The sequence below is a fragment of the Numenius arquata genome, chromosome 2 (genome assembly GCF_964106895.1).
Source record: "Numenius arquata chromosome 2, bNumArq3.hap1.1, whole genome shotgun sequence".
NCBI classification, from domain to species: domain Eukaryota; kingdom Metazoa; phylum Chordata; class Aves; order Charadriiformes; family Scolopacidae; genus Numenius; species Numenius arquata.
In genome coordinates, this window is record NC_133577.1 from 77,665,474 (window position 1) to 77,691,460 (window position 25,987).

Sequence of the window (25,987 nt, forward strand, 5' to 3'; positions counted from 1 at the left end):
TACAATAGGTTCAAGATTTACAGCAAATACAGATTCTTTTATGTCTTGATTTTACCCTCAAACTTGTGGCAAAACTTAACGAATCTGCTTTTACAAGAGACAGCTGAAGGAATAGGAAGAGGTGAAGGAGGCAGGGCTTGGCCTGCAGTGATTGAAACTCCTTCTGTAGGTGCAAGGTACTTTGATTTCAGTTTGGTTTTACCAATTTGGACACAGAGGAGTTCCAGCTTCAGTCACAGAAACTGGGAGAAAATGCATTTTTCTCTTAGCCTTAGGGCAGCCTTTTTTTGTTTAATGAGGGGACACTGCTTTTACATAAAGGCCAGCACCTTCCCTGCCAGCATGACGAGAGACGCTGCTTTCCCAAGCCGGCTAGATCATAGCCACACAGAACTTCCCCCAGCCACCCCAGTGGTTGCCTTGAACAGGCCCACAACCTGGAGGAATTGAAGCAGAGAGTGCATGCAAGTAGGTCTTGCACATACCACATGCTTTATTTCAATCCAGTGCCCCAAGCCCTTTTCCCTGTGAGTTAACACCAGTTTTTCCTGCATATAGGCCCAGCGTGTGCCCCCTGGGTGCTGTGGCACACATTACCTCTCAGAGGGAAGGGACAGCTAATTCCATTCCTTGAATTCTTCCTGGCACTGGACCTATGCATACTGCAGCCTCCTCCAACTGAAAGCAGAGAGGGAAGGAACAACTCTTTGCTACCTAAAGAGAAAGGGTTGCACTGACTCTCACAGACTTGAAAAGAGGGAGCAGGATGAGCTTGTCCACTCAGGAGCGCTACAGGCAGGTACCACAAACACGTGTGGGCACACGGACAATCTTCCACACAGAGATTTGGGGGCAGCTGCTGCTATTGCTTCAGCTCAAGAAAAAATGATCAGCACAGCCCTAATTCTTCATGCTCTTACACGTGCTCAGCTTTCAAACATGTGAACACTGCACACAGTCCCCACATTTTGTCAAAGGGAGGAGAAAGGGAACACGGATACAATCTATGAAATCCCTGTGGAATACATTTCCAAACCAAGCCTATTTAATTAGGAAGAGAAGGGAAAGGGACAGGGAAAGGGCAGGAAGAGGGAACAACACAGGCAACAGCAAAAACAAATTTACAATAAAAATATGCTTGCTCCCTTAAGCAATGGCCACCAGGGTCAGCCACACTACACAAATATTCCAAGCCACAGCAGCAGGGGAGCAGTACGTTAAAATACAAATCAGCCACATGCTGCCTTTGACAAATGGACTTGAAAGAAGATACAAAGGGGAGCACACCTTGTCCCTCTGACCCAGCAGTAGCAGAAGGGGGTCAAGCACTCCCCCGGCCTGGAGAAGCAGGAGTTGGGGCAGCAGCATAGCCTCCCTCCTGCACAGCACTGAATGCTATCAGGCAGGAGTCACAGTCCAATAAAATAAAATAAAATGCACAACTGGGTTGTTCCTGATGAGAGCGCTTCTGGGCCCCGTGTGAGTCTCGGCACACCCTTGACAATGTGACTGAAGTGGAGGACTCTTCTTTGTAATTCATGCAGAGCTCAGAGCAGAAGTGACTTATTCTAGCATAAGCACCTGCCCTGCAGACCAGGGAGTCATTTCACAAGGAGTAGAAAAAAAAAAAAAAACATTCAAGGATTTCTCCAAGTTTATGGAAGCAGAAGGAAGGACAAGACCTCCTAGAGGGGAGAGAGGAAGGGAGAAAAAAAACAAGAAAAAAAAAAAAAAAAAGGACAGCATGTCTGTATGGGCTCTAGGATCTTCTCCCATCATGCAGCTCCGAGTTCTCTGCTGACAACAGTCCTATGAGGAGGGAAGGGCACAGCAGTCGTTTCTTGCCTCTTACAGCTGGTGGAGGGTTTGTAAGAGCATGTGGCGAGCAAATGAACAGGAGTCAAGAGCACGGTTTGGTCTGTGGGAAGAGGAGAGAGAGATTTAAAATACTAAATTTAAGAACTGCTTTGTATCTGACTTTGAATGAACAAACAAACACTATTTCTAACACACTGGGCGTGCACGCCCAAAACTCTGTCTTTTTCCCTTGGTCATCTCCTCTGAAACAATTCTCTGACCTCTGCACAGATCATTGCTTCCCATCCAGAGCTTGCTGTGGAGAATTCTCTCTCCTGTTGCTGAGTCCAAGTCAGGAAAACAATGGCCAAGAATCAGAACATTTATTTCTACAGGTACAAAAATCAGCAGCAGATCGTTGACCTCTGCAGTCCAGCATCTCAGTTTGGGTAGCAGGAAGTGGGTTGAAGCCCCTTTCCCTCCCAGCAATGAAATTTTCCATAGAGATCCAACATTTAGGGCCCCAAAACACAGAAGACAAGCCTGCTCATACTCAATTTTTTTTTTCCTCACCCAGTTATCTGGTCTCTTTGACCTGATGGTCACTTTGGCCTCAGGGCTCAAGTCTTTTAAAAAGGCCCTCCCCACCCCTGCGGTCAAGTAACACCTGACTGGCTTTGCTGGGCCACTTTTTGGGGGGCATTACAAATAGGCCACGGAACCTGGAGACCACTGGCTGAAAGCACCTGGCACAGAGATTGCCCATAGCAAGGGTCTACCTCATGCAGAATAACCTGCTCCTTGAAACTAGGTGATGGAACTATAGTTACATCAGAGTTAATGTGGGGGTAGATCTCCCTAACTTTTCCATCACCTCCCTGAAATGTATATTTCTGTCTCCACAGGCTAACCGTTCTCTAAGCATTACTGCAACTTCTAGCAACCTGTATCCATCCATTGAGAACTTTCTCCAAAGAATTTTAATCCAATGTTTTTCACTGTTCTGTGAATGCAAGTCATTAATTTTACCTTCCCCCTACTCCAACACAGCAAAATAATCATCATAGCAGTGAGGTCTACTCAATTTGGGAAAGAAGGGGGAGCTGAAATAAAGATAGGAATATCTAGGTAGGAGCAAAAAGTTCACCTCTGGATTTATAGTACATGAGCAACAGCAGCCGAGGCCAGTATAGGGCTCCATGTATTCTACAGTTTGAGAGAAGCACATTCTGGAAAAGAGTTAACCCCTGCGGTCCACCCAAGGGCCATTCAGTGGCCCTCACTGAAGAGGCAGGACACAACTACAACTAACAGTTTATCTTCAAAGCGGCTGGGGAGGTACTTCAGTTGTCATCTTTGGAAGACTCAGCCCTGTTTGCAATAAGCAGGCTGATTTTGTCTAGACAGCTCCCTGTTTTTGGAATTTATCGCAGCCAAGCTCCCTCAGACCCCACTCCCAACATCAAGCCTCCTCTAACACCAAGGAGCCTCCCTACTTGCTGTAGCGTTAAACTGCCCCACTCTGTGCTATAGGCTATTGAAAGAAGCCAGTGATGTGATCCAAATCCAACAGCAAAGAAAAGCCAAAAACCACCCCAAAATACCCACCAAAGAGCTAAGACCAAAAAAAACACCACACAAAAAACACCACTCACCAAAAAAAAAAAAAAAAAAAAATATCCATCACCACCTCCAGCAAGTGACAAGCAGGCAGGCAAATACACACATTCAGTGTTCCTACCTAAAGACTCATGGAAAACCACAGGTGGATTCACAGCACCCTCTTGTGTCCAAAAAAAAGAAAATAAGGACCGACAGCAGCAGAGTAAGATGGATGCTGCTTACAGTCCCTACCGGTAATTTTATTATTTTTTGAATAGAGAACATTACCCACACCATCACAAACGAAAGGAGTAGAATGACTACTCCAGAAGTAAACCCCTTGCAGCAAAAGGCAGCAAAGCTTTAACTTAAGCATTTACAAAAATATTACAGCTCTAGAAGCCCAAAGGAGCTTCCAGATTTCCTAAAGGAAAAATTTAGAAAATATCACAAAAATGCATACCGGTTTGCTGCAAATGAAGGACTCGTGGGTTTGACAGAGTGGAAGCAGATTTTTTGCAGAAATAGAGCTCTATAGATTACTAGGTTAATTAGTCAGAAGTTTGATTTAAGGTTAGGATGTGATTTTGTTCCTTGAATTCCAAGGAAAGACGAGGGGTGTAGGTTAATCGAGAAGCTGTTTTAAGTGGACCTTGTGGTTCTTGAACTACTCTTGTTCTCTCCAGGCAACTGTAAAGGATTTAATAGGATTTCCCTCAGGGAAAGCATTTTCAGAACTATATGTATTTATAAAACAAAGGCATATTGCTTGTGAATAGTGTTGACTTCATTATGCTGCACAGGACATAAGTTTCCCTATGATAATATTACACCTTGCAATAAAGAGGTTTGCAAATCAGAGAAGGCTTCAGCTCCAAGAAATTCACAGCACCAAGGACACTCCTCAGGCTTGGCATCAGCATCCTTACATACAGGCAGGCAGACCTGGTAGGCCTTCTAATGTGAGACTCTTGGCTCTCACCCAACCTCTACAGGACTTCTGAATGATTTCTCACTTCCAGAAAGAGACCTTCTCCTCCTCTACTTATAGTGAAGTGCTGGCTATGGATTCAATGGAGTTTTTGTTGATTAATTCATTAAGACAAGTATTTTACTCTTATTTTGTCACATACAGCATCATCCACAGATGAAACATAGTTATTGGAATTTTGCAGGCCTGGAACCTGGGAGAGGCCTATACACACACTTACAGGGAGAGGGGAACAAGTGTCTGTTTTGAGCAAGTTTTTTTACAAAGACACTTCAAGTTGAGTTATGAGGCTACTCTAGGCACTGGAATCTGACATAAGCAGTTAGAAGGGTCAAAAGCATTGAACCAAAAGTCCCCTTTTCTGTATTCCCAGCTTCAAATGATTTAAATCCTCTGTTTGGAGGGCTGGGGTTGATAGACATTAAGTGGTACTTGTTTTGGTCAAGCTGGGTCTGTGCATAATTAGTGCCTGATGAAGAAATAAGCCATCATTTTCTTCACCCTTTTATTTTAGGGTTGGTATTGGATCCTTACACTGTACATAATTATTTGATCAAAGAACAAGATCACAGGTACAGGCAGCAGTGTAGGAAACGGCAGAAATCCAGTGATCAGTCTGGACAGCTTCACATGGCAAGTCCCGATAACTCTTGCTTAAATCTATAACGATCGAGTTGGAGGTATATTTATTCAGTTGGTAAAGCATACGGTCATTGGCTTGTAACTGCCTAATTCTTAGCCTGATCAAGCCAAAGAGGAGACAAACCATTCTACCAGAAGGGCCTTTAGTCTAGTATTTGCACATGGGTAAACAAGCTAGTTATAGTTTTATTTTCCAAAACTGACCTTAGCATGGCTGGTTGCTGGACACATACCACTGCTACACATCAGCTTTGACAGCTTCATCAGCATGTGGAACAATTTTTCTCCTTTATCACAGCTGGCCTGCTTCCAACCCCAGTAGAACTAAGAAAAGACTCACTACCAATACTTGACTGCATTCCTATCGTCTGTGTTTCATACCGGCCACAAATATTTGATGCCTCTGCCTTTCATCAGCAAGAGATCCTAGGTGTCTGCATATTACCTTATCCATACTGTGAAAATCAGGAAGGCTTAAGCCCCATTCTGGACCCTGTTAAAAAGCTGCTCTCACCCTATGTGGCACATGGTCCATGCTGAGCCAAAGAGCCACCAAGTTCCAAATGGATTTCAGATCTCTGCTGGTTTTGCTTAAAGTGATAGTTTTGGACTGTTTCTCCCCTTGACTGCTGGAACTTCTTGCTCTCTGGAGGAAAGGACTATTTGGGATGTTTCTTCTAAGTCTCATCAACACTAAAGTTCATATTGATTTAATCCAGAAGAGATATGGCTTCCACTACTATTGTATTATCTCTGCTTTAAGATATTAAAGAAACTAAAGCTGGTGGGGGTTTATTCTATACCTATGCTAGAAGTAACAATCTTAAATAGAAGTAGGCAGTAGAAGCAGCTTCATCAACACTTACACTCCCAAATTAGTTCTCAAAAAAAAAAAATCACTACCCTTGTTGCTGTCACAGTAGGAACAGTTTCATTTAGGAATAAATTCAGTCTTTGTGTTTTGCACTGTTTTGATCTACCAGTGCTCAGTGTTACAGGGCATGACAATTCAGATAGACCTCTGCTGACCCTCAGAAGGATTATTTGGAGGGTCCAGTTCAATCCAGTGTCTCCCATAGTTCACTCAAGCAGTGGCCAGAAACCCAGCAGGTTTCCTTAAGCTCAAAACACCTCTTCTGTGACCGGCATTAGCAGTCTCTGCTTCAGAGGCAGTTAGCTGCAAAGCCAGCTTTCCACTATTTCTTCTTTAGGGTCAAGATTTTATTTATTTATTTCCTCTAAACCTTGCATTCTGGAGTAAGCAAGATAAAAGTAGAGGCCCATTAAACTATTAATTCCATGATTTCAGAACGGATATCTAGGGGGCTTTAACAGAACAGCTTGTGTGTAGCTATTAACCCTCAGTTCACTAGCTCCCACAGAGAAAACGGCATGAGAAGTACAATACTCACTTTGTGACAAAAGCTGAGAGAACTGGGGCCAGGGATTTAGGGAAATAATCCTGCTGGACTACATGGTTCAAGGTCATAAGAATACCATAGAGGCTGGGGACAGCTTTGATCTTCTCTTCACTCTGAGAAAAGGACGAGAAGATGAAGACATCAGACAATCACTATTTTATCTAATCCACCGTAGTTCACAGAGGCAATGAATTCTCCATTGAACGAAGTGCTCCCATACACTGCAGGAGAGAAAGCTGCTCACTCGATTAAGTGCAATGTTCCTCAAGACAAAGGTAAGCAACTCCATAGCCTCCCAGCATCAACATCTGTAATAAAGAGCATCAAGAACACTCTACAACTTATTTGCCAGCAGGAGTAATGAGGAAAGGGAAATAATGAACTTGAAAGTGAAACAGCCAAATCTTCTCAGAGTCCCTGTGTCAGAGTGCTCTCCTAAGGAATCCCACCAGATTTCAATTCATAAAGAATTCAGTTGCCTTAATTGCATGAATTTTTCTTGTATTATTCTACAGCTTGTTTTCATTCCATATCCAGTTCTTCAGCAGGCTTCCTCCAGAAGTAATGCCAGAGCTGGTCTCACAATTATGTACAAGACAAAGCTAATAGTCATCCCTCTGCTTACATGATGCGCAAGTTACTCTTGCTCCTAACATGATGCTAACCTACATATCCCAAGTCTTACATTGTTTTCATTGATTTCTCCACTTCATTCTGTAGGCAGGATCTGGAACACCTGTGCTCCCAGGTGTATATGACCTTGTATTTCGTGGTGCTAAGAGTATCTGTTGCTTGGGTGCTTCCAGCTATGTGGGACAAAAAGTGATGGAAGCTGCTCCTTTTCCACATATACTTAAATCATCAACAGTCCTCTATATCAGGACAATCACCTGGCTGATCAAGGGATTACTGTCAACACGACTTCCTAGTCTGAAAGAGTCCTTCTGGAGCACAAGTCTATGCTCTGTGCCTCGTGTATTTGCTTTTTTTTTTTTGTGTGTGTGAGATAAAAGGTAGGTGGGAGTCCCCAAAACAAGCATTCTGCAGAACAGAAAGTCATCTTGGGTTCTGTTGACCTGACAATTGGGATGCTCAGCATTGGTCAAATGTCCAATGAACACAGGGAAAGGCTAAACTAATTTTTAGGAAATTAAGATGTACCCAAGCATGTCAACAGCTGTCTGTATCCCAAGCTGGACATTACCAGAAGGAAATCCATAAGCCTAATTAAGAACAAGCTGCTACAATATTGATTATTACTATTCTGTGATTTAGAATTGTCTTGGTTTCATTCTCAGCTTCCAGGTCTTAAGGCAGTGAGAAACTATTGTAGCACAAGTAGGCATAAATGCTACCTAAGTTTGCAGACAGAACCTCTCCCCAGTTATCTCACCAGAAGTAAAGCTATAGGTATTCTAATGCAATTTGCAGGTTTCCATCTTTTCTCATGAGGAAGTTTATTCCATGTAATTACATATTTGACTCTAGAATTTGTCAAAGATACTCCACAGCATGATGTTGAATGCTACTGATCTAGCATAAGTTGCTGGATATACATTGTTGAGCCATGCTACTAAGAGATGCCCTAAAGGATCCCTAAAGGATCACAATAATAGTATTGTGGACTAGACTCCTAGACATGATTTTTTTATAGACACCATAGTCCAGCAGCTGCACTATTTCCTTACCTGACACTCCCTACCTTTAGGTGATGACTGAGAACACAGAGCACACTAAGCAGAAGAGGTACACAGAGCTGACACCTCCTTCATCCTAATGCAACCTTGTAATTTGCAGTTTCTGCTGGACCTGCAGACTTCCATTGTCCCTGGGCATCAGGCATGCACAAGCACCCAGCTGCTTCCATGGCAACATAATTACCCAAAACCCAGCCAAGTCTGGTCTTCAACAGTCTAAACAGACCATAACTTAACTCTTTCCTGCTTCCTCACCTTAAGTAGTCCCATGTGGATCAAGAGACTTGTGATGAATGCATCCGAATTAAATGTCGCAGAAGTGAAGGCTTTTCTCATCAAGGCATCTAAAAAGAAATAAATGCATCATATTAAGCAATTCAGAAAGGGATGTTACATATTTTAAGCTCAAGATTGATCATACAGGACCTCAGGGAGTATCAGCTGTTACAGAAGTTTTGGGAGGTAATATTTGCTGATATTCCAGCTGTCTCTGCAGGGACCAGGAATAACCTACGAAACACTGAGACAGATAAAACCCAGTCCTTAAGTATAAGGCCTGATACAAAGGAAAAGAAAAAAACACTACACCCAAAAATGCAAAAACAAAACCACCCCAAATTTTCACACTGTCAAGCTTCATAAGCAATTTGACCTCAGGCCTATGCATCACAAAATGCCCTACTCAATGCACTCGAACATTCATGCTACATACATCCATACATATTTATATGTTCAGATGAAGTAGAGCAGCAAGAGTTAGAGCCTTAAGATTTTGAAGGCCAGCAAGATTTCACCTTTCATCTCAAACCAAAAAGAATGAAAACACAATGAGAAAACTTGTCCAGCTCTTTCCTGGGCTCCCTCAGGACCAATATTCTGGAAGCACAAGATATGCTCAGTTCAGAATGAATCTCTGCTTTCACTCCACACAGCAGCACAGCGTGGTACTTTTATCTGGGGTTTCCTGCTACCAGGAACAAAACAGTCCCATGGCCTGGCCCACAGGGGCCTTCCTCTGCATCGCACCGGTGCCCTTGATGCTGAAGCAGGTCACACTATGAAGTGAAGAAAGGCACAGTCACCTGTTGTTTCATGCACTGCTGTTTTCACTGGAGCATCATCTTTGAAGACCGAGGATATCCTTAGGAGAGTTGTAACTACTTTCTCTACATCAGATGTATCTGTCTGAAATTAAAAAAAATATTAAAAAATAAGGGGTCATTCATTTCAGTGCTTGTCAGGTACAGAAGATTGGGCTCTGCTAGGGCTGTGACAAGAATTACAGCCTTCAGCTGACTGACATGAGTTTTGCCTTGGCCATATCACAAGGCATAAGTAACACTGTGGGACAAAGTCACTCTATGTAGAAGCTCCGAGGCCAGTGTAAGCATCATTCTGCTTCTATAAGGTTACTCAGGAACACTGGGGAGAAGACACAAATCTAGGTCTCAAAAGAGAAAGTTACCTCTGGGGATTAAATGATTCTGAGAGAGGATCAAGCACCGAAGACCACCAGCTCACCTACCTGCTGAGCTATCAGCACAGAGCACTTTGATCCTAGTCGCAGCAGCTTCTCTGGTGATGGGAAAGCCAGGAACGTGGCAACATCCACAGGAGGAGATGGCACTGGAGTTGAATCCTGAAACAGGCAGAATCCATCTCAAGTTTACTCTTGGAAGTAAATAAACTGGTTCAGCAGCAAAGGCACATAGGACAGGTCAGGACACAGGTACATCAGGTCAGGATTTGTTCTATTTGAAAACTATTTGAAGCTGGAATGAGCCCAGAGTTGGAATAGCCAGAATATGCTAGCACAACTGCATGGCATTGCATGTACAATATTCTCACCATTTTCTGGACATAGGAAGACTTTTTCTACCTGTGTTTGTTACAACTGCTATTCAGCCCTTTCTCTCCATGCATACGTGCACACGCACACTTTAACAAAACACATTTCCAAGTCATACATTTTCTTTATTTCCTGCGTGTTCTCTCCCTGCTTGTTACTACAGTGCCAGCCCACACAGGAATGTGAATGCCTGCCAGCACTCCAAGTTCAGACTCACTCCAGATCTCATTTCCTCCTTTACTCTCCTCCAGCTGAGGAAACAAATGTATCTGGAAGTAAGCTTACCTGTGAATTAATTATCTTCTTAGGAGTCAGTGACTCCTGTTCTCCCTGTCCTCTCTCCTTCAGTTGTTGCTGTTCTTCCTCCTCCTCTTCCTCTTCTTCTTCCTCTTCAGCTTCACCTTCCTCCTCCTCCTCTTCATCATCATCCTCTTCCCCTTCATCATCACTAAAGTTTGAGAGTTACATGTTACATTACACACTTACAATTCCTGTACACTGGAACTCAAACATTTTTTCAAAACTAAAAAAAAGCAGCCTCCCCTCAAGTCTTACTGCAATAAGTGCATCTCCACCTACAACAGATTCAGAGGACACTCAGGCTTCAGTCACCCAGTTGACAATAGCAAGCAAAGAGTAAGGAATGCAATCAATAACACTAAGGTAAGTCCATTGATGAAAACAAGACACGAGGCTTATCCTGCTTATAGAATCCCTTGACTGTGCTCCACACTGCACACTGTAACATTCATCTGCAATGTTACAGTTCTTACTTTCAAATAGATAGGTGAATGAAAGCATTGACAAAAATTTCCTGATTTAAACTCTGGTGCCCTACCTACCTCAAAGATCCCAGCACAGATGCCATATTGAAGCCTTCAAGGATCTCCTGGAGTTGCTCACATCCCTCTTCTCCCAGATAGTTACCTAGGTTGATAGAAAAAAGGGATTAGACTTAACAGATGCACACAAGTTCATTCTGGAGGATTTAGCTGTATACTCTTGTCTGTCTCTTATTTCTGAAATCAAACAGTTATCAGTCATTTCTACACAACACCTTAGAGGCAGCAATGCAGATTTCAGTTACAAGAATCAAGCAGTTAAGTAAGTTTCAGCATCATTACACAATGGTTGGAAACAAACCAACCCCTAATTTTTCAGAGTGTTTTTAAAAGACTTCCTGCTAGTTCTAGAAACAGGTCTTGCTCTCAGCTATTCTAAAACAAGAACACACAGCACAGTACCACTGAAATGCAGGGACCTAAGGTATGAACAGCAAAAGCCAACACAGGTCAAAGTTCCCCCAGTCTTCTGCAGAGATGCACACAGAGGTTTTTGTTTGCAAGTAGGAAATATCTGAGATCACAAGGAACAATTTAAAAAGTTTTACTGAAAACAGGTATAGGTATCAATTTAATCTTTACACCTTACAAGACGCACTGAAACTGCTTAACTTTAACAATTTACTGAGTTCATGGCTTAAGAAAACTTTCAGGATCTAACTGCTTCCTGTCCTGAGGTCATCCAAGTTCAGCCAATCTCAGAGTACCATTTTTAAAATGCTGACAATTGAAGACTAGAGTATGTGATAGTGTCAACATTCTTCCTAGTGGTGTTTAGTTGGGATCAGACTAGACATACTTTGATCTAGCAAACATACCATTGAGATCTAATTTCTCCAACTCTGCCTTATCTTCAATAGCTTCTGCAACAGTGAGAGCAGCATCTCGTTTGATCTCACAGAAGGACAAATTCAGTTCCTAAGAAGGAGAAGAAAATCTGTTTGCAGAATTCCTGTTAACATCTATCATCCCCATAAACTTCACGTGTTCCGGAAACAGCACACTTGTGTTCCAGAAAGACTCTCATTTGAAGTGGCTCTTAGCAAAAAAATAAAAGGCATTTTTAATTGGAAATAAAACTTGACACGTACTCCTACTTCATCTAAAAGGGGCATTTTGAAACATGATATTGTTAAGAGCAGCATTAGTGAAGGTAATCACTTTACTAGAATAGCCAGAGACCACACCATTCTGACTGCTCACCTAAAAGGTAGCAAACATTTCAGTCCTTAGCAACCAGCTGACTTATTCTTCACTTATTCAAAGATCACAAGAGAACTCCAGAATTCCCACACCAGCGAGTCTTACTGAAGAAGGGCAGCTACTACACTAAATGGACTACACATTTGCTTTTGAACAGTCAGGGTGCAAGTAAAAGCCTTCAAAAGACAAGCTACGAGTGGTACTATTGCTGATAAACACAGCCAGCAGAGAAACAGCGTGGACAGTCTACTAAGAGTAAAGTTATTCAACAGCTAGGCACCATTCCCCACCGCCCCACATTGTGCTCAATCAATCCTTCCCGAGAAGGGATGTTAATATTAACAGCAAAAGGGAAGCAGTCCTTGAACAGATGGATCAGCCATGATTGCTTCATGCTACCCTCCCCCTTAACTGCTTCAGCTCTAGGAAAAAAGGATCTAACTTTCAGCTGTTCATCTCAATACTCCCATTAGAATCCTTACTTAAGTTTTCCTGGAAGGTTCAGACATACCTTCCAGTAGAACCAGCAGAAGCCCGAGCAAGGGATCCCACATCACAAAGCATCTACTTCTTTCTGCACCAGGTTCATATATGTAAATAAATATTAGCACTTGGCTGAAATTTTGTCTTTGTCAGCTTGCAAGATTGGGAATTAAGTGTTCAGCATCTGTTCTGGTGCAGTTGTGACCCATGGCAGGTGTTTTTAGAGATCCTAATTTACTGACATTACTGACTGGACTTAGGCCTGTGCAGAATGCTGTCAAATACAAGTCCTGTGCAAATACTGATGTAGGAGGCTGTGGTATTGCCAAAAACCTAAAAATATTTGGACCTTTGATACATATCCTAACAAAGAGAAAGCATCAACTCTATGAACTCCGAAATGCTGAAGAGATTGCAAGCTGCTCATGAGGAGGAACATCTCAGTCCCTGCTCATGACCCTCTGAGAAGTTCTAAAAGCAGAAATTACCAGATTTCTTGAGTAGCCCTTGCTGACCTGGACCAACAGCTTCAAAAACATCAAGCAGAGACTAAATAGATCATTGATACATCTCTACATGTACATGTCCTAGCTGGATGTGGTAATGGCACTGATATGTTTATTGCTTTCAAGTTGAAGTGAATCTCACTTTAAAAAAATCAGTAGTTGTAGGAGAATGGACAGAAAACCAGGAAACAAAGCATTTTCAAAAGAGATTCAAAGCTGAACAGCAAGACGACAATACCTTTAATTTATGAAGCCCTTCTTTAACAGCATCAGCAATAGCAACAGCACCCTTTGAACGCACCAGACAGTCTCCAAAATTGATCACTTCAATCTGCCGAAGCGCCTTCAGAGTCTGCAAGACAGCACAAATTTGGAAGTACAGACTTGGAAGTAAATGAATGTCCTATCAATCCTGGAAGGTCATCTTTCCTACCACAGTATGGCATGTGGCTCCACCATCCCAGAGGTGCTAATGCTAACTATATTTGAGAAGACTGGGAGACAGAAGACAAATCCAAAGCAACTGCTTAGAACAACTCACCTCTGCCATGGCAATAGCTCCTTTGTCTGTGAAGGTGTTGTCATTCAAGTTTATAACCTTAAGCAGTGGGTTGATAGCAAAGGCCTGGGCCAGTGCCGTGATGCCAGGATGGTTAATTCCATTCTGTGGCATATGGACCTCTTCTAGAGTCCCAATGATCTGGGAAAGGATGCAAATGAAAAAAAAGCTGTTAGAAGACATACTTCAACTCAAGTACAGTGCTCCACTCTTTAGGATTTGCTTACAATTGTTTTCCTCCAACTCAGAACTCCATTAGCTCTTCTACACAGAACTATTTACCAGCAATTATGTCACATATTTAAGTGAAATTGCATGCTCGTGGCAAATGTCAGATTAATATAAAGCCCCTGATTCTAAGAGTCACAGGTAGTATCCTCCTAGTATGACTGCTCTAGGGTACCTTACAACAAGAGTTCTTCACTTGTGGCTCAACAATCCTCAAACAGACCAAGAAACATCACCGGATACAGTGTCTCAAGATCTACACTTCACCCTGACTGCATACGCAAACCCATAAGAAAATTAGTACAAACACTGTTTATGGAATAAACAGCATGTCACAAAATACAACAATGAATCCCATTTTGGTAGTGCCATTCAGTCTGAATTCCTCATGAATCACTTTGTTACATGCCTCTCAAGTATTTAAGAAGTCTTATTTTTGCCATGGTTGCTCATTAGTCAAAACCACATCCAGATAGCTCTTTACAAAAAAGAACAGCCTATAACCCGCAATATCATTGTTAATATACCTGAAAATATCCATTATAATTCAGAAGTTACTTTTGGCATCAGTGGAGGAAGGGAAAGGGAAGTATGTGGTGCCAGCCACACCAAATTCTCTTCCTCCAACAAAAGTGCGAGTTGGCCAGGGACAGCTGAAGAAGCTATCCTAGCTGAAGAAAGCTACGCATCATTTAAAGCCCTCACAGGATCATCCTAACAAAAACACTAGGTTGCTTCTGCCAGATGACTGAATAAGGAGAAGCACTCACAAGGTCAGCTGGTACATCTACCCCAGTGCCACATAACCTCCATTAGCACAGAGGGAGGAGAACAAATAGGACTACTATTAATCTATTTAAGAAATGCCTGTTTCTCCCTCAAGAACTACGTTACACAGCCACTCCCTACGTCTTTGGAAATTTACATCCCACAAATATTCAGTCCTCAATTCTAATTGCACTTGTTGAAGGCCCCAGTTTCAGCAAACAACATCACTGCTTTAGTGAACCAACAACCAGCCACTGCCTCCAAGCTGAGGCAAGCTCTGCATATGTTACCTTTAGCATTAACACTTTAGCACAACTTGCTCCAATTTGCTGTCAAGAAGCTCTGCTTTGGTACTTACCCCAAAGGCTTCAGCCAGGGCAGTGGCACCATCATTCTCCAGACGATTTCTGCCAGCCACAAATATTTTCAAAGCAAGAGGCTTGCCCTGGGCACTTGACTTCCTGTGACACTCTTTCAGAGCAGCTGCCAATATCTAGAGATAAAACAGTTTATACTACCTCAGCATCTTATTCTGAAGGAATCCAAATGTGTTTTGTATATCCAGCTTTCAAGAAATACTTCAGTCACTGCTGAAATGCACCTGCTTCTGCAGTAGGGTATACAGTAAAACTGTTTGCAACTACAACACTTGTACACTACAGTCTTATGCAAGAAATTATAATTTTGCAACACTGGAACACATTGACCCCATTAAGAACATTCAATTCTCACACAGGCAAACATGTAGGGTCTTAGCAATAATGACAGTTAGGCCTGGTTTTCCACTTCATCCAACAGGCATCCTTTAGTGCTAGGCTTGGTAATACTGTTCTCTCAAATTCAAGGCTACTAGCTCTCTTGACATGGAATCTAATGTTTCGGATAGAACCATTTTCCTATCCTGGAAAAAGAGATGAGCTTTTCATATTTCAGCAATCTATCCATGAAAACACCTAGAGAAGGGACCTTGACACTGAAGAAATGGGCCAATAAGAATCTCATTAAGTTTAAAGGGAAAGGTGAAGTCCTGCAAATGGAGAGGAATAACTCCACGTATCAGCATGAGCTAGGGGTCCATTGGGGCCAAAATAGCTTGGCAGAGAAGAACCTGAGGGTCCTAATGGGTGAGAATTTGACTGGGAGCTAGCAATATGTGCTTGCAGCAAAGAAAGTCTACTGGGCTGTCTTGGGAAAAGGCATGTTGCAGTTCAAGGGATATGATCCTTCTCCTTTACTCAGCCCTGTGAAATGCATCTGAGTTCTTTGTCCATTTCCAGGCTCCTACATGGACATATACTGGGGTGAGTCCAGCAAAGGGTCTCAAGGATGATTAAGGAATTGGGGAGTTTCACATACTGGGAGAGTGCCGAGAGCTGGGATTATTAAGGCTGGAGAAGAGAAAGTTCTGGGGGAGATCTTACCCACATGTAAGAACAGCCAGAGTAACAGGATAGGGAGAGAAAGTGGTGTAAAGAAGGCAGAGCCAGACACAAATGCACACAAAGCAATGCAGACAGAATTCCATTCAAACACAAAACCCCGTTTTTTTACTGTGAGGGTTGTTGAACACTGGGACAGACTATCCAGAGGGCCTGTAAAGTTTCTACCCTTTGAGATATTAAAGACTTGACCAACACAGCCCTGAGCAACATGGTCTAGTTGCCCTGAGGAGGGAAATTGAGCTAGACGATCACCAAAGATCCCTTCCAACCTCAACCATTCCGTGATTCTGTGTAGGGCAGTCTGAAGCCAAGTTCTGGCTCTGACCTCATTCCCAAGAAGGAAACAACCCTTACCTTGCCACCACCAATGCCCATGCCACAGTTATTGAGCTTGAGTTCCTGTAGGGTGTAGCATGCAGGGCTCTTCAGCAGTGCCTCAAAGCCACGCACACCGTCTGGCCCAAAGGCATTGTCACTCAGGTCCAGCTCCACCAGCTGGGCTCCAGCAGTGATGAGTGCATCCCCCAAAGAGATCTGTAAGGAAACAGATGGCAGTGGGTGGGAGGGAGTGGATTAACTTTTAGTGACAGCATCACTGCAGTGGCTAGGTATGACAGTGATACTGCAAAAAAACTTCCACTTTGAAGACATTCAGCAAAGCTGCATGGGGAAATAAAGCTTTACAGCTAAAGCCAGAGAAGAAATTGCACAAATTAAGCTAAAGATAACCATAAGGCAGTTACCAAGAAGTTATCCCATCCCTTTAGGTCAAATATAGATTTTTTTCCAAAGTGAGCTTCCCCCTCTACACTGCTAAAAGAAATATTGTTTTCATTCTGTTGAGTTTATCATGTTCTTGCTTTACAGGACTCAAGGAAGTGGGGAGCTCTGTAATGCTCTTGGAAGAGATGGCCATATGCTTTTACTTAAAAAGTTTAGTTTCCATTCTGTTTATCAGATCATGAAGATGTTTTCCCCAGTGACAAGCTTCTTCACTAGCATGGACTTGCATTTGGCCTTTATCAACTCTTCTCCACCTCATACAGAAGGAGCAAAAAAGAATCACCCACCTATTCTGAGACACTTAGTGTTAACAGCGTAAAGATCAGCTCCGTGCTAAAAAACATACTCCCACAAAAAGCATGACAGGTGAGAAAAGAAGTTATATTAGTCAGAAGTCTCAGACCTACTTTTTACTTACCAAAGCAGGAGGGATCTCAGACCTTAGTCTCCCTGTGAACATGTCACTCCAATGACACCTCTAAAATAAGAAACATACAGATAAAAGCCATTAAAAATATTTAGAACAACACAGTTGTACAGAGGTTTACACACACAAGCTGCATTACATCACTGGGGACAGCTTAATACTGTCTGCCTTCCCTTGGGCTTGTCATTTGATTGTACTGAAGAGCTATAAGAGCTAACGTTACAATTACTTCACTTGCAAGGACATAAAGCCACTGAAATGCACGTTGTAAACAACACTGTATGAGAATTCTTGCTTGCATTCAAGCTGGAATTCTTTTCTGCTGAGAAAATTACCGCAGGAAAAAGCGGCAGGAAACTGAAGGATACATTAGGAATGCAGATTTTACTAAGGTATGGAGCTCAACAATCTGGACTTGCTTGAAAAGCCACACTTGGGTGATTAACGTGAATCAAGGTTTCATACTCCTCTCCTGCAAGGGACATTGCCTCTAGCAGCACAGCAGCCTCCTAACATTAGGCTAGAGCAGTAGTTGGAAAACATAGAAAAAATCTCATGGTGCATGTCCTCCATTTCTTCCCTATTCAGGCAGGCATTCTCTGAAGACTCATTCTCCAGAACTGATCGTTCTCCAGAAGATATGACCCAGCTTTTCCATTAGAACTAAAGTTCTGTTGCCACAGTGTTTTGTTTACAGACATGTCCTCTGCAGAGCCGCTCTTCCTTGCACAGCTTCCCAGCTTTAAGCCTTCTGAACAGGAACAGTTAGGAATGCAGAAAGCATTCCCACTATCCAAAAGTCCCCAGGTTCTGCCATATTTTCATATGGTTACTCTTCCTGCTTGAAGTGCCACCAAGAAAGCTTTGGGGCTAACTCAAGGCAGGCTACTGCAGGAAGAGCGTAGATAGGCCTTCATCGTTTCTACATTTCTTTCCTTTCACCACCACCCACTTGAGAATCTCACCTTGAGTTCTGATTTCTTTTCCAAGGCTTTGGCGATGACCTTTGCTGCCTCCACACCCACCGTGTTGCCTTCCAGGCGCAAAGCTTCCAGGCCATCAAATTCCTCAATTTGCTTGATCACTTCTTCAGCTGCACAAAGCAGATAGTCCAGTTGGCCTTTTAACTATCATCTAAGGTATCACAGTAACACTCTGATGCAGCATTACTTGCTCAACTCTACCCTTAGCGAAAACAGCTGAACAATATTATCTGAAAGAATCCTGAAACAGCAACAGAGCTAAAGTGTCAGGTCACTAAAGAGAACATCCACCATTCCCCACCCTGCCTTTTCATAATTTATTGCTAGTTCTACTCTCTGATAGCCATCCTCCCATTTGCAAAACTAAGTTTCTTTACTTCCTAAGTAAGATTCCTCTGCCATCCAGCACATGATTTAGAAGCTAGAGTGTGTGTGTGCTTACAAAGATGCAAGGACTAAGCCAAAAATTGATGGCAATTGGTGCCACTTCAACAGGCAGATGTTTTCACTGACTGGCAAAAGTAGATGCCTGTTTAGCAAACATGTCAGAGTGGAAAAATTTAACTCTAGAGTAATCCCATGCAAGACACAGGAGCAGGCTGTAGAGTCTCTCCTGTCAATGGGCGTTTGTTATCATTCCCAAGTGCCAAATCCTTTCCCCATAATTCAGTGGCTTTGCACTACTAAAACAGCACACAAACAAAGCATCACCTTGGAATCAGTAAAAAAGGTATGCACTGTAGCAAATAACCTCTCTGAAGAACATGGTGTTTTTTGGTGTGGCAGAAGTGTTGATCTAAGAATATAACCATATTCTCCAGATATTTACTACATTAGCATCCAGTGCAAGACATTTTTACTTGGGAAATACACATACACCAGCAAGAGAGATATTCCAGATTAAAAAAAAACACAAGAAGAGTCTAAAAAAATTGGTCAGAATTTGGGAAGAAACTGGACTATTGCAGTGGACTAACATATCAGGCCATTCCTCTGTGCAGGTCTTTGAAGCATCTACTTGTCCCAAGATCTGTCACCCACTTGCTTAGTGTTTTTAAAAGAAGCACTGACTTCTAATGCACAGCGACGGTCAAAAGCACTTGGAGAGAATGCTAAGAAGACACAAGTTACACACCAGGGAGCCAAGCCTCAATTCTGCCAGCTGTAGCACGGCCAGGGCACCAGGTCAAAGCAGGGTACAAGAAGGGAAGGAGAGGTCTGTGTCAGAAGCAGCTGTAGCTGATGACCCCTTGCATCACAGCTAATATTATGACAACTTGTCCATGCAGGATGAGCAGGAGGTTAACCACAAGACTTTAGAATTTCAGGGAGACACTTCCCAAACACAAGGGTATTTTCTCTTACCATCTTCAGCTGTATTGAGTTTAAGGCTCTGGCCTTTGAAGCTCAACTGTCCGCCACCCACTTTGGTTTTGGCAAGTGACTCCGCAAGCTTAGTGATGTCTTCTGATGCCATTTTTCTCCTTTTTCAAATTTTAAGAGCTGTCAATCAAAAGAAAATTGTAACATTAAAAAAAAAGCAAACTACAACACATAATCTGTATGAATAATCATATTTGTTGGAACACTGATGGGGCTTTTGTTCCTGAGATATATAATTGAGTTTTCAGCATCATTAGTGTTTTCCCCATAGCTCACTTATGGCAGCCAGACTAGATTAATATTCCAAAGCCAACCAGTCAGATGGTGTTGATTCTTCCAATACTGATAAGACTTGGGTTTTGATGCAGTTGGTAAGCTTCATAAATAACCAGTAGCTAAAACTATGGATTGAGGCCACATTAAGACATTACTCTTTGCACAACACTTTCACAATTAAAACGTAACATTCCTCTCTCCCCAAACTGCATCCTTTAATTATACATGCTGCGCATTTCCCCTGTTCTCCAAAGCAAGCTAGAATGAACACAACCGCTTTTCCTTTTCAGTGATATCCCCAGTAGTGCCCTTGTCAGCACAGTTCTAGAACCACTGACTTGCTGAAAACACCATGTGTGCTGCATACAAAACCCTCTCTGTTTTGTGGATTCTCTTTCCTTTCGGATGTGCCACACAGATTCACTACACACATTAAACAGGATGATCTTACATTGATGATGGCTTAGCAAACATTTTGCCTTGAGGCATAAATTTGAAGCTAGCCATGCCTAGCAGCACTGGCATAGCATTATTTAATGAATATCAATCACTGCATGAAGTAACTGGCTTCTATTCATCCAGCAGGATAAACGGAGCACACTCCTTTAATTTAGGAAAGTTTTAAAACACCCCATAAATTAAAGTTGTATGTACATACTTTCCCCTGATACCTATCTGTGAAGCCTTTGGCTTCCCCAGAGTACAGCTTCTCTTCAGCTTTCATTAACTTTAGTATTGCTTTTGGACACAGGGGAGGAAAAAAAAACATCTCCAAAGATGATCAACATCACTTTTCTCGGATGACTGTCCTCTCAAGCAGGTACTGCCAGAAGAAAGATGCTCACATAACTTACTCCACTCCTACCAGGCCACACAGACACCAGACTGATGGATATTCCCAACCTCCACCAATCCAACACCAAGAAGGAAGAAAGCGAGGACATCCTCCAAGCCATGAAGGCTTTACCAGACAGGAACAAAAGTTAGGATCCAAAGAAATCAGTCTGTTCACCTAGCTCAATTATTAACTTTACTTCTGAATAGCTCATCACCTTACTGTTTAAAAAATTAGTTCTGTTCTACTATGATGCCCTTCTACACTCTACAGCTGCACTCACTCCCTTTGCTTCTCTTACTCCTAAACCTCTTTTACTTTCTTCACCTTACACACAGGCTTCTTCCTAATTTCAACATACAACTCCACCATCACATCCTGAAGTGTGTTTTACTGCAAACATGCCAGCCACACCCAATCATCAACCTACCAGAGGCCTCTTCACTGCTAGTTCTTCTGCAGAGAAAGCTTTTAAAAAAAGATAAAATTAAGTATATTGAAGAGTTAGTACGTTTGGCAAATACAAACAAGACCTGGAAATGCCCGAGGAGAGGCTTCCTCGTTGCTAACGGACCGTATGAAGCTCTACGCTTCCTGACGGTCAAAAAAGTTAGTCCAGCCGAATGCTTTGTTTACAACAGCTTGCCCACGCCAACAGACATCACGCCGGGCCCCTGCCGAGCTGTCCTAAGGAGGAGCCCGCTCCGCTCTCGCGGCGACGGAGGGCCCGGCGCCGGGCTCACGGGAGCGCTGGGTGACAGCCCAAGGTTACCCTCCTCCTCCTCCTCCCACCGCCGAGGGCTCCTCTCTTCCCCCGAGGAAGCTGCCGAGCGCCGACCGCGCCGCCACCTGCTCCCCGCGGCACCCACCCCTATCGGCCCCATATAACGGCCGCCGCCGCCCCCTTTCCGCCCCACGCGGGGGCGACCGGGCACGCGTGACCCGCGCCCACGAGGGGGTGGGTACCCTCGCCTCCGCGTGGGAGCGCCGCGAGGAGCCGGTGCGGCGGCGGGGGGATGGTAAGGTGGGGGGGGGGGGGAATGTTAGTCTGCGGGCTCGCCTCGCCTCACCTCACCTCACGCACACCTCCCACTCCCCCAACCACCGACGGCTGCCGCCTCACCGCCTCTCCTCCCCCCGCCCCACCACCCCTCACCTCCGCGCCGCCGGGGGAGGCGATCGAGTGGCACCGGCCCAAGCCCTCACGCCGCTGCCGGGAACGATGGGGGAGGGGGAACGGGGTGGAGAGCGGGTGGGGGAGGCGGAGGATTTGAAAGCCGGCAGTTTTGCTCTCCCTTCCGCGATTGGCTGCGCGGCGGGACGTCACAGAGACGCCCCCACCCCGCGCCGGGTGCTGACGGCCGGCGCGTCGCAACCGGTGAGTGGGCGGGGCTACGGTGCCGCGGGGCACGCCGGGAGTTGTAGTGGGAGGGGGGAAGTACCCGGCATGCCTCGCGCGGGGTCAGGGTGTGTGTAGGCGGCCGGGGCCTGGTTCGGGCCCTGTCCCACCCGTGTGCCGCGGTGCGAGTGGGGCTGTGTGGCCCTGCCCTCAGCCGCCGCCGCTCCTGCCTCTCGGGAGCGCGGGGCGCCGTGGCAGCGGTCCCGGGGGGCTGAGCGGCTCTGCGATGTGCGGCCTGAGCCTCCTTCACAAGGGGCGTGCAGGGAAGATGTCGGTGGAGGAGCTCCGAGTTGCTCGGCAGGCCTCCCGCATACCCACGGGTGGGACACGAGTGCACACGAGTGAACCTTTATTTTTAATAATGTCTCTGCAGATCTCATCTTCGGTCTTAATGTGTTATTGTCAAATAACTGCTAAGGAAAGCATTTCAGCGAGGAGTGCGCAGGCATCCCTGCTTAAGGATGCAGAAAGCATCATTCTGCTCGATGGCTTCATATGTATGTTGTGTGTGATATTTTCCTCTTGGGTATAGAAATAGAAGTATATCTGATGGGCAGGTAGGTCAGGGCAATCCAAAGCACAAATCTCCACCCAGTGGAGAATGGATTAAGAGCAGCCCTGAGGAGAGGGACTTGGGGGTGTTGGCTGCTGAGAAGCTAAACGTGAGCTGACAATGTGCAGTGGCAGCCCAGAAAGACAACCGCATCCTGGGCCGCATCAAGAGAAGCGTGGCCAGCAGGTTGAGGGAGGTGATTCTGCCCCTCTACTCCAGTCTGGTGAGACACCCCCTGGAGTACTGCATCCAGCTCTGGCGCCCCCAACATAGGAAGGACATGGACCTGTTGGAACGGGTCCAGAGGAGGGCCATGAAGATGATCAGAGGGCTGGAGCACCTCTCCTGTGAGATCAGGCTGGGAGAGTTGGGGCTGTTCAGAGTTGGAGAAGAGAAGGCTCCGGGGAGACCTTATACCAGCCTTCTAGTACCTAAAGGGGACCTACAGGAGAGATGGTGAGGGACTCTTTTAAGAGGGAGTGTAGCGATAGGACGAGGGGTAAGAGTTTTAGACTGGAAGAGAGGAGATTTAGATTAGATATCAGGAAGAAATTCTTTACCCTGAGGATGCTGAGAAACTGATTGTCCAGAGAAGTTCTGGATGCCCTATCCCTGGGAGTTTTCAAGGCCAGGCTGGATGGGGCTTAGAGTAACCTGATCTAGTGGGAAGTGTCCCTGCCCATGGCAGGGGGGGTGGAATCTTTGAAGTATCTTTAAGGTCCATTCCATCTCTAACAAGTCTATGAATCTATGACAAGGTGAGCTGTGTGTAAACCTGCTTGCTACTGCAGTGCTGTTGCACACCCTTTGAACCTAATCCCTTCTCTCTGAGATGTGACCTGCAGATACTGACATAGGTACCATTTCAGGTGGCAGCCGCGGATACCTGGTGAGATGAGGATTGATGTGGGTAACAGGCTGGATATATTCTGCCATTTGGTCCCACAACATTACAAGAGGCATTTTTCATTCTCTCACAATTCTTCCAAGAAACAATTACTAAATGCTTATATGGACCCAATAAAAGAATGTCAGTAGTTGGCAATGCCAGGTGACCTGGAAAACTGTGTTGAGGTTGAAGGGCATGGTAGATCTCCTCCATTCTGGGGGAATACAAAAAGCAATGAAGTTTCTTCATGGAGCATGAGAGTGGAAAGATTAAAAGCCAGAAACTGGTACAGCAAATGGATAGAAAACTTCAACAAAATTTAACTATCATAAATAATAAGAGGAGTTTGACTTGCAACTGAAGAAAATTAAGAAGCTGAGGCACTAACTAGGTCAGTTGGATGTGAGAAGCATAAAGCTGCCAGAAAACTTAGAGCAGATGAGGGAATATATTAGTGTGATCTCAAGAAAGAGCTTCAACTTTGAAAATGTAAGCAAGGAATTTGGCACTTGTTTTTAGTTCCTTACAATCTTTAGCAATAAACAGGATTATATTAAATTATATTAAATTAATCCAATTCCCTTCTCTGTTTTTCTCCCAAATGTTGGCTAATTACCTGGGCCAGAGGGGTGAGAATGAAGTCTTTAACTGTGGATGCAGCTATATGGGGACGAAGGTGTGCTGCGCCACTGTAGCATGGATTGGTAGATTTATTCTCCTTAAAATAATAGCTTTACAGATCAAAGTAATTTTTATGGCACTTTAACTAGTTTGTAGCAGGAGTTGGTGTCGTTTTGACCCTGCTGGCTACCTGCACACAACACCTCAATAGCTGTGCTTGCAAATGGAGACAATCTTCATGTTAACCAGTAAGGAAAAATGTTATTTCATGGGAGGAGCGGTACGTGCTGGATCATGGCCTTGCAGGCCACCTCTCGACCTTGCAGGCAAAGGAAATTGGGCTGGAGGGAAGTATATTGTGACGTTCAATGGGGAAACTCAGTCTTGAAAATAAATGTTCTTGAATTAAAAAATACTGCTTATTCCACTGTAACTCCTGATTGTGTGTAGATTTTGGTTTTGTTCCTCTTTCTCCTCAGCTCCCCCTAAGCCCTCTTCTTCTTCTCGTCCTGCTGCGACGTCTTGCCTTTCAGATGTGCAGCAGGGTTGGAGGCGTCCTGGGCTCTGTGACTCATTTGATGACACTGCCCTCCCAGTGTGATCTGGCGTGTCAGGTCTCCCTGAGTTTATTTTCCTTCCCCCAGGCCTGCACCACCCTTCTTCCGCCCAAAGCTGCCTCTCAACAGGGATTGTCATTTCAGGTACATTTTGCCCAGCGGCTTCTACAGCGGAGGCCCAGCTTGGTTAGACTCTACTCCTTGGCACGGTGTCATTGCCTAAAATAGGAGGTAACAAATCCGATGAAGAGGAAATAAGAATAAACATTGTCCTATCCATGAAAAACAGCAATCTTTGGATCATAACAATATATATTTTAAAAGTGCACTGTGATTAAATATTGCAAAGAGTGTAAAACAGTGTTCTCCAGTGTCATATGGTACATTATACAATTCACGGCCTATATTTCCGAAATTATCAGTTTATTGTGTTGACAGAGCTGCCAGAAGCCAATCCTACTCAATATAATAAAGGCTTTCCTTTTCTGATCAACGTGTTTTAAATACTGAACAAGTTTAGTACGCTTCAGATGATACCTTCTACCTGCCTCTGGGTCTTGTCGGAGCTGCTCAGCTGCAAAGCACAGAGTGACACTGGTTTAGGTCACTGTAAATAGAGAAGCGAGACGCCGAGGAGTAAACACGTCACTGATTACAGTGGAAAAGAGGTGATCATTTAAACCAGCGTCAGTCTGGAAATGGTGATGTGACGGTAGACAGAATCCTTTAGGGAGAGGAAAACCTGCCAGGGAGGCTGGACTGGGAGCCGAGCATAAAACCCATTTGAGAGGGTTACCTGGCGTTAATGGTAGTGCAGCTGGGCATGGATGGATGAACCCCCTGCCTAAGGTGGTCCCTGTGTCTCTGTCTTCACAGCCATTTTCCCGCAACAGAAAAACGTGTGCTGCTGGGCCCCCACTGCCCACTGGCAGCTCCGTTCTGGGGGCTCTGCCGGCATTTGGCTGCTGTGGAGATTCAGTCTACTTTCTGGATATATTGAGGGATCTGGGAGGAAAACAAGCCAAAAATTCTGTTCCAAAAATGTGCCAAGACTCATATATATAGATATTAATATATTAATATATATGCATGCACATGTAAATTATATATAATGCACACATATTGTATAATACCCAATTGTGTATAATATAATAATAAAGTGCTATATATCCACACACTGTGTATTCCTTTCCACCCAAAGATTTATCTTTTCGGAAGATGCTATTTACAGGGAACCCCCGCCTCAGCAGC

General features: G+C 44.2%; 1 protein-coding gene across 2 annotated transcripts; it reads right to left on the reverse strand.

Annotated features, from left to right (window-relative positions):
- Positions 1 to 464: 464 nt before the first annotated feature.
- Positions 465 to 22,023, reverse strand: RANGAP1 (Ran GTPase activating protein 1). 2 transcript variants are annotated; one of them, XM_074168064.1, is made up of 16 exons: positions 21,874 to 22,023; positions 19,589 to 19,726; positions 18,206 to 18,333; positions 17,232 to 17,291; positions 16,385 to 16,564; positions 14,947 to 15,081; positions 13,575 to 13,733; positions 13,272 to 13,385; positions 11,660 to 11,759; positions 10,842 to 10,926; positions 10,285 to 10,447; positions 9,676 to 9,789; positions 9,233 to 9,335; positions 8,406 to 8,494; positions 6,445 to 6,566; positions 465 to 1,918 (listed from the first exon to the last, which is right to left on the reverse strand). In XM_074168064.1, exons 2-16 carry the CDS (start codon positions 19,698 to 19,700, stop codon positions 1,849 to 1,851), a joined length of 1,734 nt encoding a protein of 577 aa, XP_074024165.1. In that variant the 5' UTR covers positions 19,701 to 19,726; positions 21,874 to 22,023; the 3' UTR covers positions 465 to 1,848. The 2 variants fall into 2 exon arrangements, with proteins under 2 accessions (XP_074024165.1, XP_074024166.1); XM_074168065.1 differs by lacking the exon at positions 21,874 to 22,023 and adding an exon at positions 21,148 to 21,434.
- Positions 22,024 to 25,987: the final 3,964 nt, after the last annotated feature.